The sequence below is a fragment of the Megalobrama amblycephala genome, linkage group LG8 (genome assembly GCF_018812025.1).
Source record: "Megalobrama amblycephala isolate DHTTF-2021 linkage group LG8, ASM1881202v1, whole genome shotgun sequence".
NCBI classification, from domain to species: Eukaryota; Metazoa; Chordata; class Actinopteri; order Cypriniformes; family Xenocyprididae; genus Megalobrama; species Megalobrama amblycephala.
Window position 1 is genome coordinate 345,766 of NC_063051.1, and position 17,550 is coordinate 363,315.

At 35.8% G+C, this 17,550-nt stretch overlaps 1 protein-coding gene across 2 annotated transcripts; it reads right to left on the bottom strand.

Annotated features, from left to right (window-relative positions):
* Window positions 1-359: 359 nt before the first annotated feature.
* On the bottom strand, window positions 360-16,952 carry tnnt2b (troponin T type 2b (cardiac)). 2 transcript variants are annotated; one of them, XM_048198547.1, is made up of 14 exons: window positions 16,734-16,952; window positions 16,587-16,629; window positions 16,417-16,427; window positions 12,293-12,340; window positions 11,893-11,919; window positions 11,717-11,738; window positions 8,820-8,880; window positions 8,325-8,441; window positions 6,793-6,870; window positions 6,604-6,711; window positions 6,417-6,529; window positions 6,187-6,277; window positions 5,888-5,928; window positions 360-503 (listed from the first exon to the last, which is right to left on the bottom strand). In XM_048198547.1, exons 2-14 carry the CDS (start codon window positions 16,613-16,615, stop codon window positions 464-466), a joined length of 786 nt encoding a protein of 261 aa, XP_048054504.1. In that variant the 5' UTR covers window positions 16,616-16,629; window positions 16,734-16,952; the 3' UTR covers window positions 360-463. The 2 variants fall into 2 exon arrangements, with proteins under 2 accessions (XP_048054504.1, XP_048054505.1); XM_048198548.1 differs by lacking the exons at window positions 16,417-16,427; window positions 16,587-16,629; window positions 16,734-16,952 and adding an exon at window positions 12,958-13,013.
* Between the last annotated feature and the right edge of the window lie 598 nt (window positions 16,953-17,550).

The window sequence follows — 17,550 nt, forward strand, 5'->3', positions numbered from 1 at the left end:
AAATCACACTTTTATCCATGCAAAAAGAAAGATATACACATCCTAAAGCATACGCAGATTTATATTCCTGATAATGTTTTATTAACCATTTATGGTCATGCTTTCAATGCTCTGGAATAAAGCTGAAAAGGTGGCATGCATTTTCTTTACTTTCACATTATGTATATGATTCATTAATATTAAATTGATAAAAAGATAACATCATAAATGATGGCACATCATGGCACTTTGCATATAATTATCATTGAAAAGAGTCATAGCAAATATTAATATGACAAATGTGGACTGTTATTTATTAGTCATCCAGCTTGGTTCATCATTCTATTCAGACTGTTGATTTTAATATTTGTATCTCTTCAAAAAAAAAAAAAAAAAAAAAAAAGATTGGGAGAATATTATATAATTATATTTAAACATATTATCAATGCAAATAATGTTGTTGGTGAGTCTCTGCGAAGCTGCATTATTTTCTTAGTCCTCTCTTAGTCCTGGATCCTTTGGTACTAATGGAAAAAAAAAACAACAAATGCATTATTTTCTTCATCATATCTGGTCTTTTGGGTCTTTAACAGTAAAATTACCCTACAGTTGCATTTTATTATTGATTTTACATACAGACCTGTGACCTATTTGGGGTAATAAAACTTACAAAGATTCTTCAAATGCTTCAGCCCCAGTCTTTTAGATCCACATATATCTTTATTTTTAAGAATGTAGCATGACCTAATATATTCACCAGTACATTAGGTGTTAACAAAATCCATGTTTCTTTATTTATACCAGCATCAGATTAGTCTTATTTGGCAGCAGCTGTATATCTCTGGCAGTAGCAGGGTCAGACCGGAGCAAATCTCACATTCTTCTAGCGCTTACAACAGGATCTCCCAGGAGCCCCGTGTCTGTCTGACCCCCTACTACAACTTCCCCTTTAACTCTTGAACAGCTGCCGGATTTAACTCGTACCGCTCCCTGTGTCCTTGCTCGTGCCAGTCGGGTAATTAAACGTGTTGGCATGACTGAGCGGATCCCCTGAGGAAAGCACTTAGAAACATCTTGGAACAGAATTTACAGTAACATTAGTGGAGACTAGAGATACATAAACTTGCTGTTGTCTACAAAAAATCCTTTGTTAGACACCTCGTATTCCCACAGTTGAGCCTGGTAGAACATCCCAGCGGTATTACAGCTGAGCTCAGTTCAGTACCGGTCAGATTAGCCATAACAGCTCGGCAAGTCTGTACAGATTTGGCATGAGTCAGGCAGGAGTCATGGGTTTGGCGTGAGATAAATCACCTATCCGACACACACGAGAACTCTGGGTTTGACTTGGGCTTAGTTAAGTCCGCTGAATGACGGGATGGACTGCTGGTTTCAGACCCCGTGTTTGGAACAGCAGCTCTGTTGTTTGTTATTTTATGCTGATAGTCATCTATAATTAAACTACCTGACTCACACTCGCTTCAGTGTTGAGCAGCTGTCCACATGCTTGCAAAAAGTGACATATTTATACTACCACATGTATTTTAGTTTCAAAGTTGTCTGATATACTACAGTACAAAGAGTAAATTTGTACCTTTTTACCTGATAATTTTTTTTGTATATTTTTGTTATATTCTGCATAATAATATATTATATAAAACATGGTAATGCCATGTTTTGGACACAAGCATGATGGTAATACCACAGTATTCTTTAAAGTACCTTACAGTGCCATTTAAATACCATATATAAATATGATCATTCAGTGCAATTGTTTGTACCCGATTATGTTCCTGTTTATTAAATTATTTTGTTGCATTAAGATTTATTCAGTAATATTAAATTATATTTTTTTACTTGAATTAAACAAGTTGTTTTAGATTAATATATATTTTTAAGTTGCCTGACAAAACATTTTTACAATGTATATTTTAATATTTTGCATAAAAACATAAAAATATGGTAATACCATGTTTTGGACACTAGCATGATGGCAAGTGCCTTTTGTGCAATTTAAATACCATATATGGTATAAAGTTGACAAAAAATAGTGTATATTTTGCATAAAATATACACTGTTAGCCTGGATAAGTTGAATTTACTTAAAAAATTTGAGGAAACTGGTTGCCCTAAAAAAATTAAGTAATGATTAAGTAATGTGAACTTAATAATTCGAGTTCATTTAACTTAAAATGTTTTGTAATATTAATTACTTTGTAGTTATTACAACTAGTATATTTAAGTTCAATGTACTAAGCAAGTTAACTTGCCACCAATCAAAATTCATCCATGCCTCCCATCATGCATTGCTGCATGAATAAATTATGAGCTGAATTGTCTTAGTAATTTTCTTTATTCTCACTATTTAAATTTTGCTGTTTTTCTGTGACTTTTTAGTAGCTTGTTTTCTAATGTTCAGAGTTGATCTGTTTATCAGAACATGCTGCTTGTCACCGTCGTTGAGATTCACAGGCTGATTCTTGATGTCTGTGTGTGCCTAAAATATATATATATATTTTTTTTTTTTGTGATAAGGACAACTTTAAAAAAAAAAATTGTATTGTAGAAGTTGATCCTCCGCTGTAGAATCACAGTGCTGCTGTAATCAATAATGTAAATCTAACTCAGAGATTGGGCTCTAAATGAGTTTAGTGATTCAGATGAAATAATGATTATGTGAAAACATAACCAACATCACCTGATCATCTTTTAACTTTGCTTGTCTGGTTGGTTTTAATACAGTTAAAACTGCCCAAACAAAATCTAATATTAAAAAGTCAAGGGTCAAGAGCTCAACTAAAACAAACACTGACCCTCGATGATGGTAACTTAAAAATTGTGATTTTCTCCTTTGGTGAAAAACTATAAGGTAAATGTTAGGAAAAAATGTCTGTAGAACAGCCAAAACAAATGTTCCAACTGCTCATCAACAGCTCCTTGAATTCATACACACCACGACAAAATGGCGTCATTACCTGCCGCAAACCAGTGTGAAGGAGGCGTGGCCAGGAGAAAAACTTAATAATTTAAGTGCATTTAACTTACATTTATTAACACATTCAAATACACCCACAAATTAGTAGAATATACTTATATTTTATAAGTAATGCAACCAAACTTAAATATTTTAAGTATATTGTAATTATATTTTTTAAGTAAATATAAAATCCGGGCTAAGAGTGTATACATATAGAAACATGGTAATACTACAAACCCGATTCCAAAAAAGTTCAAATTGTGAATAAAAACAGAATGCAATGATGTTGAAGTTTCAAATTTCAATATTTTATTCAGAATACAACATAGATGACATATCAAATGTTTAAACTGAGAAAATGTATAATTTTAAGGGGAAAATAAGTTGATTTTAAATTTCATGGCATCAACACATCTCAAAAAAGTTGGGACAAGGCCATGTTTACCACTGTGCGGCATCCCCTCTTCTTTTTATAACAGTCTGCAAACGTCTGGGGACTGAGGAGACAAGTTGCTCAAGTTTAGGAATAGGAATGTTGTCCCATTCTTGTCTAATACAGGCTTCTAGTTGCTCAACTGTCTTAGGTCTTCTTTGTCGCATCTTCCTCTTTATGATGCGCCAAATGTTTTTTATGGGTGAAAGTTCTGGACTGCAGGCTGGCCATTTCAGTACCCGGATCCTTCTTCTACGCAGCCATGATGTTGTAATTGATGCAGTATGTGGTCTGGCATTGTCATGTTGGAAAATGCAAGGTCTTCCCTGAAAGAGACGACGTCTGCATGGGAGCATATGTTGTTCTAGAACTTGAATATACCTTTCAGCATTGATGGTGCCTTTCCAGATGTGTAAGCTGCCCGTGCCACACGCACTCATGCAACCCCATACCATCAGAGATGCAGGCTTCTGAACTGAGCGCTGATAACAACTTGGGTTGTCCTTGTCCTCTTTAGTCCGGATGACATGGCGTCCCAGTTTTCCAAAAAGAACTTCAAATTTTGATTCGTCTGACCACAGAACAGTTTTCCACTTTGCCACAGTCCATTTTAAATGAGCCTCGGCCCAGAGAAAACGCCTGCGCTTCTGTATCATGTTTGCCAGTTGACCTAATAAGTCCTCCAGCTGTTCCTTATATGTACATTTAACTTTTCTGGCCTCTTATTGCTACCTGTCCCAACTTTTTTGGAATGTGTAGCTCTCATGAAATCCAAAATGAGCCAATATTTGGCATGACATTTCAAAATGTCTCACTTTCAACATTTGATATGTTATCTATATTCTATTGTGAATAAAATATAAGTTTATGAGATTTGTAAATTATTGCATTCCTTTTTTATTCACAATTTGTACAGTGTCCCAACTTTTTTGGAATCGGGTTTGTGGCTTTTATCTTACAATTCTGACTTTTGACACTCATCTCAATGAAAAAGACAGAATTGTGAGTTATAAACTTGGAATTGCGAGAAATGAACTCAGAATTGAAAGATTTGCAATTTGTGAAATAAAAAGTTGCGATTACTAAGCTCCCGTATAACACCATGTTTTTGGACAATAGCATGATGGTAATGCCCATAGGTAATAGCATGGTAGTCTTACAATGACATATGGCATATAAATATGATCATTTAGCAGAAAGGCATATCAAAATACCAGGGTATTAACATCTGATCCTGTCACACATGGTACTTTTGTGTATGTCTCATGCACTCAGTGCAGCATCTGTCTGTTTTTTGCATTTCCTTTCGCATTGCTTTCGGATCACAGTCTGGTCGATGGTCGTGCTACAACAAAACAGCAACTGTTATTTCACACAGAAAGTTCTGGAAACATGATGCTATGTTAGATTAGCCTAGCGGCATTACGCATCTTAGCTAGGTCTTTACCAAGGCATTTATTTGAAGACATTGAGGTCAATATGTTATTTTAGGACTATTGCTCATCACTATTCATATCTGAACTGAAGGTAACATGTTTTCTTGTTCGACAGTTGCTTGATATTTAATAACTGTGGAAGGCTTGACATGTTTTTGGGCAAGTTCATGCAGCTGAATGTGATATACTGACAAAAATCAACTGAATTCAATTTGAGCCAACTTTTTTGTTTTTTCAACAATCTAACTGAACATTCATCATAGTGGAATGCTTGATTTACTTCTGGGGTGAATCATAAAATAATTCATGAATTGCACTATATGAGCTATTGCAGACAAAGTGTAAACTACTATTTATAAAAATGGGGTCAGTAAGATTTTTGTAAAAGAAATGAATAGTTTTATTCATCAAGGATGCATTAAATTGATCAAAAGTGACAGTAATGTATATTATGTTACAAAAGATTTCTGTTTCAAATAAAAGCTGTACTTTTGATCTTTCTGTTCATTAAAGAATCCTGGAAAAAAACGCATGATGGTTTCAACAAAAATTTGAAGCAGCACAACTGTTTTCAACATTGATAATAATAATAAATCTGCCTTGAGCATCAAATCAGCATATTAGAATGATTTCTGAAGGATCATGTGACACTGAAGACTGGAGTAATGATGCTGAAAATTCAGCTTTGCATTGCATTAATAAATTACATTTTAAAATATATTAAAATAGAAAACAGTTATTTGAAATTGTAATAATATTTCACAATTTTTACTGCATTTCTGATCAAATAAATCCAGACTTAGTGCGCATACGAGACTCTTTCATAAACATTTAAAAAAAAAAAAAAATCGTACTGACCCCAAACGGTCAAACTAGTCTTCTAACTTTAGGCCTAATTACAAAAATATGATTATTATTGTCTGATAGGGGCCGTATTAAAAGGTCATGTGAACAACCTCACCAAAATAAAGTAGAAAATCTAAACTGGTCATTTTGGTTCGTGGTGTGAATGTAACTTTTGATAATGCACGGATAAATCAGCTCCATTTCACCGCCACTTACTTTTTCTGATGATCGCTGACTCGATTCCTGAGGACGGTGATCTATGAGACAGAAAATCACACGCATGAATCAATCTCGGTGAATCATTGCCGTACAATTTTACATCCTTCTCATGTCAATCAAATTATATCTCTGGGAACCGGCCCGTATGATTGTTCTGCCAAGTCTGTGCTAGGTGTGACTGCATGTAATTGATAGTTGTATGACACACCATAAACGTCCTGTCCTAATGTTACTGTTTTCCCCTTTAACATCTTCTTCTGGTGAAGCTATAAAACGACACCGTGTGGAAGCCTCACCTCGTATTTCTGGCACATGTATCTGTATTGCAGCTCAAACTTCTCGGCTTCAAGCTGCCGCATCCACTTCCAGAGTTCGTTTGCGGTTTCTCTGCATGAAAACCCACATGAGAACATGATGAACCAGTCCATGAATGTGAAGCAACAGCCTTTGGCTTCATGTCACAGTGCATGTTAAACATACTTCACTATACGTCATGTTGGCGGAGGTTTTTGGTGTGTTTTTTTACCTCAGCTTGTCCGCGCCGAGGTTTTCGATGTTCAGTTCCTTACGGCGTTCGCTCAGGATGGTTTTTTTCTTCTCTCTCTCGGTTTGCTTCTTAGGCCCACCCCTTTTGTCTGTCTGTCAATCAAAAACAAACAAGAAGTGAGCATTTGTGACACGTGCTGTGACCTTTGACCTCTGAGCGGCTTTACCCTTTGCATGTATCCGGTGTACTGAAAGCTCGCGAGAACCTTTTTCTTCTTAGCGTCATCGTCAGCCTTCCTCTTGGCCTCTTCCTCCTCTTTTCGTGCTTTTTCTTCCTGAAAGAAAAAGAAATGAATTACTATAAGCGACTGTTTCTTCCTATAGGATCGCCTTGATGTCCTCTTGGAGAAACTTACGGCTAGTTTGTTTTGCCGTTCTCTCTCTCGCTCCGTGCGGATCCGGACCTGCTCCGCTCGCTCTGACCTGCGGTTCTCCTGATGGTCACAACACTTAATATTCAACAATATTATTGATCTGATCTGACTGTTCTGATGATGTTGTGTGAGAAATGAACAGAGCTGGACGATGATGACATCTGTGTTTTCTGCAGAATTGCTTATATGAAATGAACTAATTTAATTATTGATGATGTTTACAACAGAACTGGATCAACACTGAACTGACTTCAGCTGAACAACAGCTGAAATGCATTATTTTCCTTTTATTACTGTACAGTAGAGCTGCTTTGAAACAAGCGCTATATAAATAAAGGTGAATTGACTTGAATAAAGATGACAACAGGTACATTTATCCCACTTTTGATGATGAACTAATTATTAGTTTGACTTCAAAAACAAAGAGAGAGAGAGTCTAAAATATTTGAAAGAGTTTAGTTTGACACTTGCACAACCATGCAGTCAAAAGTTTGTAATATTTTTAAAATTTAATTTAAAGTCTCTTCTGCTCACCAAGGCTGTATTTAATTTATCAAAACAGTAAAATTGTGAAATATTATTGCAATTTAAAATAAATTTTAAAATGTAATTTAAAATGTGATCAAAGCTGAATTTTCAGCATCATTACTCCAGTCGTCAGTGTCACATGATCCTCCAGAAATCATTCTAATATGATGATTTGCTGCTCAAGATATGTTTCTGATTATTATCAATCTTGAAAACAGTTGTGCTGCTTCATATTTTTGTATATTATTCTTTGATGAATATAAGGTTCAAAAGAGCAGACTTTATTTGAAATAGGAATACTTTGTAATGTTATATCTTTATTGTCACTTTTGACTAATTTCATAGGTCTGTGCTGGATAAAAGTATTATTATTTACCCCAGTAAGCCAGTAAGTTTAGTAAAATTGAATGGTAGTGTGATTCTTCTTTGCACATACACTCACATGAATGAAAAAATCTTTCTTACTAGCAAAAGAATGTTATTTACATATTAATTTCCAGGAAACTATAATTTGATGTAGTTTTCTCACGCTGTGTTAAGACACTCGTTCATAATTGGCATAATTACAAATTGTAGTATATTTGGCTCTGTTTTTTTTTGAGTTTGATAAAATAGTTATTACTTTTGGACATACAAGAATTCTGATCACTAAACACATTTTCTATTTTTGATTGTTTTCTATAAGGAAGTTCATGGAATCTTGCCTTTATTTGAATATATTTATTTATTTTGAAGTTTTCTTTTTAGGTTGTAGTCGACAGTCTGGCTATGTGGGACTAAAGTCGCAGTCCGGCTGGAAAGAGCACAGAAATTTCCATGCTGGTTAGAGCTGATTTGTTGCTAGTCCAGCTGGTGGACCAGTGTATCCCAACTGTTTACCAACAAACCTAGCTGGTGAACTAGCATATTTGTCTTTTCAGCAGGGTCATTTCAACACAAAGTTCACTTGTCTTATCATGTTTACAGTGGTAGGGTGTATATCTTACAATCCGTTGGGTGAGGCTGATTAACTCTTCTTCCTCTTTCTTTCTGCTCTCAAAGTGTGCTTCAATGAGAGTCTGTAGCTCTGTCAGGTCTTTCTCCATACGTTTACGGTGAATATCCTGAGGATATATTTTTTAAAGGTCATTAAGCTATAGTGGTAATGTACAGTGCAGTAAAAAATACATATGTCACACATGTTTTTATGGCAGTGCAATGAAAATCTACAGGTCACATAACATTGTTTAGTTTAGTAAGTGAAAGTTCAGAGTGATTTATTGTTATGACAGTAAACGAATATTCGTATTGCGAAAGAATTTGCTGCTTATAGCTGCAAACTAAGAACGCAATGAAGTAGACGTGCATACTTAAATTAATGGTGTAATATAATGCACAAAACATTTAAAAAAATATATTACAATAAAATAAATTTAAATAAAATTAAATTAAAAAAAAAACAACAAAAAAATTTAAAAATAAAATAAAAGCAATGTACTCACATCAAAATCAACTTTCTCTCCATCAGGAATTTTGGGAGGCACCAAAGCTGGCACAAAGGGTCTTAAAAATCAACAACAATGCATTAGATTTTTCTTGTAAAATGGTCATATATTTGGGACTTTGTTTGGTTATATTACAGTTATGTTTCACACTGAGTAGTAAGCAACATGCACAAAAAGGAAAATACTAGTCTATCACTCAGGAACACAGGAAATCACTAAAGATGCAAAACTAAGGAACGCATGCAGAAGAATTAATACACCACACATAAAGCAGCAACAACTGCAATCAAGCATTTGTGATAACTTGCAATGAGTCTGTTACAGCACTGTGGAGGATTTCTGGCCCACTCATCTTTGCAGAATTGTTGTAATTCAGCCACATTGGAGGGTTTTCGAGCATGAACCGCCTTTTTAAGGTCATGCCACAGCATCTCAATAGGATTGAGGTCAGGGCTTTGACTAGGCCACTCCAAAGTCTTCATTTTGTTTTTCTTCAGCCATTCAGAGGTGGATTTGCTGGTGTGTTTTGGATCATTGTCCTGCTGCAGAACCCAAGTTCACTTCAGCTTGAGGTCACGAACAGATGGCCGGACATTGTCCTTCAGTATTTTTTGGTAGACAGCAGAATTCACAGCAAGTCTTCCAGGTCCTGAAGCAGCAACATATCCCGAGACCATCACACTACCACCACCATATTTTACTGTTGGTATGATGTTCTTTTCTTTTTCAAAAATGCTGTGTTACTTTTACGCCAGACGTAATAATAATAATAATAATAATAATAATAATAATAATTCCTTACATTTATATAGCGCTTTTCTGGACACTCAAAGCGCTTTACATATTGAAGGGGGGAATCTCCTCAACCACCACCAATGCGCAGCTTCCACCTGGATGATGCGACAGCAGCCATATTGCACCAGAACGCCCACCACACACCAGCTTATTGGTAGAGAGGAGACAGAGTAATGAAGCCAATCAGTGTATGGGGATGATTAGGAGGCCATGATGGACAGAGGCCAATGGGCAAATTTGGCCAGGATGTCGGGGTTACACCCCTACTCTTTTCGAAGGACATCCTGGGATTTTTAACGACCACAGAGAGTCAGGACCTCAGTTTAACATCTCATCCAAAGGACGGTGCTTTTTGACAGTATAGTGTCCCCATCACTATACTGGGGTGTTAAGACCCACACAGACCACAGGGTGAGCACCCCCTGCTGGCCTCACTAACACCTCTTCCAGCAGCAACCTAGTTTTCCCAGGAGGTCTCCCATCCAGGTACTAACAGCCCTGCTTAGCTTCAGTGGGCAACCAGTCTTGGGCTACGGGGCGATATGGCTGCTGGCTAGAAACATTTCATCATAAGAATGGGACACACACCTTCCAAAAAGTTCAACTTTTGTCTCATCAGTCCACAGAGTATTTTCCCAAAAGTCTTGGGGATCATCAAGTTGTTTTCTGGCAAAACTGAGACGAGCCTTTATGTTCTTTTTGCTCAGCAGTGGTTTTCGACTTGGAACCTTGCCATGCAGGCCATTTTTGCCCAGTCTCTTTCTTATGGCGGAGTCATGAACACTGACCTTAACTGAGGCAAGTGAGGCCTGCAGTTCTTTGGATGTTGTTGTGGGGTCTTTTGTGACCTCTTGGATGAGTCGTCGCTGCACTCTTGGGGTAATTTTGGTCGGCCGGCCACTCCTGGAAAGGTTCACCACTGTTCCATGTTTTCGCCATTTGTGGATAATGGCTCTCACTGTGGTTCACTGGAGTCCCAAAGCTTTAGAAATGGCTTTATAACCTTTTCCAGACTGATAGATCTCAATTACTTTCTTTCTCATTTGTTCCTGAATTTCTTTGGATATCAACATGATGTGTAGCTTTTGAGGATCTTTTGGTCTACTTCACTTGGTCTACTTCACTTTGTCAGGCAGATCCTATTTAAGTGATTTCTTGATTGCAAACAGGTGTGGCAATAATCAGGCCTGGGTGTGGCTAGAGAAACTGAATTCAAGTGTGATAAACCACAGTTAAGTTATGAGGCAAGCACTTTTTCACACAGGGCCATGTGGGTTTGGATTTTGTTTTCCCTTCATAAAAAAACCTTCATTTAAAAACTGCATGTTGTGTTTACTTGTGTTATCTTTGATTAATATTTAAATTTGTTTGATGATCTGAAACATTAAAGTGTGACAAACATGCAAAAAAAAAAAAAAAAGGGGGGGGAGAAGGGGCAAGCACTTTTTCACACCAGTGTGTGTGTGTATATATATATATATATATATATATATATACAGTTATATGGGACAAACAAAGGCAACTAAACTACAAACAGGTGCAAATCATAGATAACCTAGGAGACAGATAAGTGGGAACAAAAGAAACAGGAACAGAACACAGGGAAACTGTGTTACAAACTAAAGGGCCGTTTACACGACACAATTTTTAACTAAAAAAAGAAAACATTTTATGTGTTATGGTCGTTCATTTACACAAGAATGCATTTTGGGGGCCTGAAAATGCAAACTTTTGAAAATGGGATTCAAAGTGCACATTTTTGTCTCCTTGTAAACACAAATTTCTGAAAAGGTGACGTCAGCGCACATGTATTATGTGTTCAGTCTATAGGCTCGTAGTGTTTCTTTACAAGTGACATCGCCAACTACTGGCCTGGCAGCAGAATACAGCGTTTTTAGCTGTTTTCGCAGATCCGTGTGAACTGGGATCATTTTGACAATATTTGTCATCTGTACACGATAAAAGCAAAGGAAAAATTTTCAGTTTTTAGTACCTTGTTGTCGTGTAAACATACCCTAAAAGTCCATGAAAACAGAACATAAACCTGACATTATATATCCTTTTATTTGATATGATTTATATTTGAAAATTCCACTCACTTATGCTTTGGTTTTGTTTCTTCTGTAGCGTTCAGTTGGCAGGAGTGAAAGGGAAAAATACAGATGTATGAAAACACTTGCATACTAGCAATGCTGATGATTTAGTTCAAAGATTGTCTGGGCTCAGTTTCGAGTGTAAAACCAGTTTTGAATGAGTCTGATGTTATCATGTTCACCTTCTTCACCAGGTTCCTCAGCAGCATCTAAATAAGAAAAGACAGCCATGTCATCTATGACAGCAATGTTAAAATCCACAGAGACACAGAGAAAGCCCCGAAGACATGTCCCTTATCACAAACGGGAATCTTCACTAAAAGGTATTTTGTGTAAGCCTTTTCAAGAAAATCTGGGTGGTCAACTTTGTATTCAGAGTATTTCAGATTAAGACAGTCTGGAAGTGCTTGAAACTTCTTACATATGATGGATGTAGTCCATTAAGCTGACAATAGCTGACATTGTTCGAAACTTCATCCCAAATGTGTCACACTTCGTTTAATCAGAGACTTTGTGAAAGTAATTATTGGGTGTTGTTTATTGTATTAGAAGCACTTGCTGAATAATCCAGTATTTTCTTACCTGCATGATGTGGATTGGGTGTTCGCTTCCCAGCGGCCTCTACAATCCCTAATAAAGAACACGTAAACAGAAGGATTTATCCGAAAACATTTTATGACTTTAAGTCTTTTGTGTCTTTCTTTTGAATCATTATATGTGATTATGTACATTACTTATAATTATTAACTTTAAATAATTATAATTATAGTACTTACATACTGAAAAAATGTTGTAGGTTTTACAATTTTCACTCAGAAATTGCTCATAAATTTCACAAATAATTACAAAGAAATGGCAAGTAACACATTGAATTAAAAGGTGTTTTCTTGTCAAATGTATTCCAATAATCTTTGTTTTATTTATGACTTTGAAAAACATATAATGATAAATATTTATGTTAACATGCATTATCCATTTTTTAAAGCACACAAATGAAGCTAACAGTGATTTTCACTGATCAAAAGAAATAACTTAATTATATTTTGCATGCTTTGTGGTGTAAAAATTAAGTATTATTTTCATTCTTTTACATAATTGATTATGCAAAATAATCAAGTTTTATTTTAGGATATGTTTTGACACAATTCATGAGATTCACCGACAACATCATCTGTTTATTTATTCTGGCAAACCTCATTCATTATTAGGTGTAGTTTTAGCAGCAGCATTAGCACAAGCGGCACTACCTTCCTCCTGCTCCTCTACCTCCTCAAGCACCTCCTCATCCTGCACCTCCTCTGTGCAAAGCAGATGCAGACAGCATTATGAGAAAATAATCATGCATGTGGTTGCAATTGAGCAATGCATGCATGCAAAATGCACACACTCACTCTAAGCAAGGACAGATCATGTTATTTTTTTAAAGATCTATTATGCTTTCTTTAGTGTGTAATGTTGCTGCTTGAGCATGAAAAAGCTCTGCAAAGCACAAAGAGAATATAGTTATTCTCTATATTAGTGTCACTGTTTCTGAACTCCATGTAAGTCCTAAGTGTGCATCTCTATAGGAAGCGTGCGTCTGAATGTTTCTATACGGACTAGAGCTTCTAACGCAGCTTTCAAACGTTCAAGCATTGCCGTTTGAAAATAAATTTTCAACTTCTGCCACGAGCAATGGAACCCACAATTCAGTTCGGCAATGTGTGACGTCAACCATTCAAAGTAAATGGGAAGCGTTAATGCCAACGCCCCGTGTGATTGCAGCATAACGGCCGCTGCAGTGACACAATTAGCAATCTGTGATCGGCTCTTATTTAGAAGGCAGGACTTATTCCGCCATATTGTGCGTTGCACTTTCTCCCATTCATAATAATAATACGAGTGCACCGTCTTTCTGTAGATAAAGTCTTTAGTGTTACTGACAGACTAGGAAGAGAGGAGCTGCAACAATGGAGAAAATGTGGAAAATAATCAAGATTTTGTAAAATGGCATAAAAGTTCCTATTAAAATCACTCCAAAATGAGATTTTTGCCATATTAAGCTTGCTACTGTGGACAGTTTTGTCACCAAAGTATAGCAATAATCTCATTGAACTATTTAATTGCGTACAAGCCATTTCAGGGCAGAGGAAGGAAATTGTGCTCCATTTAAACAATGAAGGATTAGACTCGTGAATGATGTAACTCAGCGTCATTACATAATGTAGTTTGGGAAAACTGCTAGTCCTGATTCTCCACCCTCCGACTGATCCGGTCACACATGAACACTCCCTTCACCGGCTTCTCTCATATCAACTTCTGCTGCCAAAGAACATGATATCCATCCACCCTTATTCTCCTGTTCTTTACTGGATGTAGGGCAGGTTCAAACAAAACACAGCCGAATGTCCTCCCAGAACAAAATACAGCTGGCACTTTTCATTAATACGGTTCGAAACGGACCTAAAACTCTTAAAATGTTGTTTTTCCGTTTTCAACAATTGATCAGTGAAGAGGTGCTTAACAATCTGATGTGTTTTTAAATTTAAAGGGTTGAGTTAAATATATGTTTTATATATTTATCTATTTATTTAACACATTTAATATGAGGTTTGACATTTGCACTATTTTTGCACTAATTTTTTGAAAACTCATTTTATATGAGCAATAATTGCAATTATTACTATGTCAGAAAGGATAATATGTTTCCGAGTAACAGTTGGATATTTGTATTAAATGTAATGGCCAATCAGTAGCTAGTTTGGGACCGATAAACTCTTTACAAATTAAAATAATTGAAATAGAAATACATATGATGAAAATGTTAATATGAAACTACTCCTAACATTACATATGTATTTTTAATAACTTTGATTATTGACATTATTTGTCTATTCAGAATCACTGTTTTATGGTGGAGATATTTGCAATAAATGTATTTCAAAGTAGTTACTTTGCAGTACTATATGTAACGTCTAGTAGGGTTTGTCTTGCTAATGCTTCAAAAAAAGACATATATACACCAAAAAGTGTCCTGTTGGAAATTGCCAGATAAATTCTTCTCCCTGAGCCCTTATTTGTTTCCTCGGGTCTATTTTCAGTGGGCTAAACACAAATTCCTGTCAAAAGAAGGGAAGGTTTGTTTTGTTTGCTAATCTCTTTGTTCAATGCAACCTCGTTCACGGTGAATCTCACCTAACTCTCTCTGCCGCTGGTCAATAAAGTTAACATTTAACTCAGGTATCAGGGTAAAAGCCCAGGAGCCGATGTGCAAACCGGATCATCTACACAGAGGAAATCTGATTCTCATTTGGGCCGCCAAGAGAGGGACAGACTGAGATTGCCATTGTGCTCCAAACAACAGTCCCTCTCAACAGCCTCGAACACATGAACCTTTCTTTGCTTGAGAACTCCAACTGGAATGTTTTAACTGAAGTAACTCCGTGAAGGTTTTAAGACAATGTGGAAACACATTCTCTTCTTTTTAGTCATTATGAATCATCAGAACTATAATTTGTTAAGTGCATCTAAAAATGTTGTTTATATCAACCTGCATTTACTCTGGTTCATGCAACGACAGATTTCATAAAAGTTCACTACAATGCATTTATTTTATCCCACAATAGCATAGCTTTAATTTAACCATAATTATTGGTGTCCAGGAAAATAATCAGTAAATTTGCCCTAATCTAAGTGAAAAGATATGAAATAAAAATGCTTTGGTAAATCACACTAATGACACAAAAAATTCACAAAAAGTCAAAAGAATGACAAAAGTCAGAATTATGAGGAAAAAGTTGAAATTATTACATAAAAAGTCAATAATTACATAAAAACGACATTTATAATGTCAAAATTATTATTAATTTTTCTTATCTGGTGGAAATGGGTTTGCATAAAAGGTGAAATATTCTACACGAAAAGCTGTTTATTTAAACATCTTTTTTTTTAAATCTCATAATTTTATCATTATGACATAATCGTCACATCCCTGTGAAACTAGCTATTTCAATATGTTAGGAAAATGCAAACATCTAAATTTACATTACTTAAGTCAATAATATTACTTATTAATAGGGTTGGGAATTGAAAATCGATTCCAATTCTGGAACTGCATACTTCTTATGAAATAAAAATTTCGAGTCCGCTTATTGATTTCTGAATGTGCATTTTAATGTGGTTTCAAACCATTCAAGCGCAAGAAGATGCGAAAGAGAACTCAGTTCGACACTAGAGCGCTGTTTTCTGTGCTGTGCATATGCACAGAAAGCCGCCTCTCATACAGTGCATGATTACTGAATTGAGTTCTCTTTCACATTTTTTTGCACTTAAACGGACAAATACACACAAAATATCCTTGTAAGCACAGTCGTTATGTCTTAAATAAACTTAAACAGTTGAGAAAGAAAACGCATGTGTAGCAATGTATTGAATCCGTGCATTCGATCTTAAAGTCACAGCAGCCTAAAAAGAAAATCACTCACCGATCTTGACTGAACAACTTTTGTAACTTTAATAAGGATTAAACTATGCAGTTATTTTAAATTTGATTTCAATTTTTTTTTACTTTGTTCAGTTGTATTTATTTTGCTATTGCGAATTTTATTTGGGGGAATTTCAGTGAATGTTAAGCTTTATGGACACTACTGTGAGTTTAAGACAGTTTAACAGTCTTGGATCAAGGTAGATTTATTATTCACAGAAGAGGAAAATAAATTCAAACTTACCCTCTTGCTCCCTGGACAGAAACAAACCACACGGGAATGTTATTTTAACTTTTGCAATCGCTATAAATGTGTCAGTGATTGAACGTGAGTCTATGCAATAATTCTCAGCTTACATCATACTCAATGTATATCTATCAAAATCCTCTTTAATGAAACACAAAGACACTTACTCATGCTCAACGTCCTCTCTGTATGACATGCTTAGATTTAGATCTGTTTTATGTACAGATTACAGAAGAATTTGTCAGTTTTTACAGTCAATATAGTAGTCTGACAACATGAAAACGTTCAATATATCGTGCAGATATTCGTCTTACCTCTCTTTATGTTGGTCGAGATGATGTTACTCACAAGTTTGTTAACGAAGGCTGTTTGCTCTTGAAGCTGAACCCCAATGATATATAAATTGTCCAAAGATCACATGACTTCATATGTGATGTTTTGTCTTCAAAGAGGGTGGGCTGGATTCACATGCACATATATATGCACCTATGAACACATACAGTACATGCACAAAACACTGGACACATTCTCTGCGGATGTGCATTGTGTCTATTAATAGATCGGCTGACAACTGTGTTCTCATATGATGATCATTGAGTTCTGTTTTGGAGTGATACATTTATACATAACAATAAAAAACATTGACTTGAAGTACATTTAGGTGGTTTGATATTTGCATACTGGTAAATTAATTGTTTATACATGCAAATGCATATTTTTGCAGTACTATGATACTTGCTGATACACTGAAATTCATGCACCACCATGGTCTTTCACATCTGTCAAGAGTCAAATTTGTCTAAGTCGTTGTAAAAATGTAATTTTAGCTGAATTCTGCTGTAGGCAGAGCTCGCACATGTTCAGTCTGAAGTTGAGTTGACATGTGGCTCATTTCCTGTGCCGTTTGAATGGTCATGGGATGTTAACCCCGCAGGTGAGAAAATTAACACAATGACAGTCTTTTCATTCAGTGAGTAACTATGTGACACGTGTGACCTGCTGTCTTCACCCGCTGCTGGAGAATCTCTGCACTTTATCACTATGCCAGATCTTTTATTATAGCTTTAAAACAGTCAGAAGCTTAGTCCAGTTACTTGGCATGTACTGTATGTCGCCAGACTTCTGAAAATG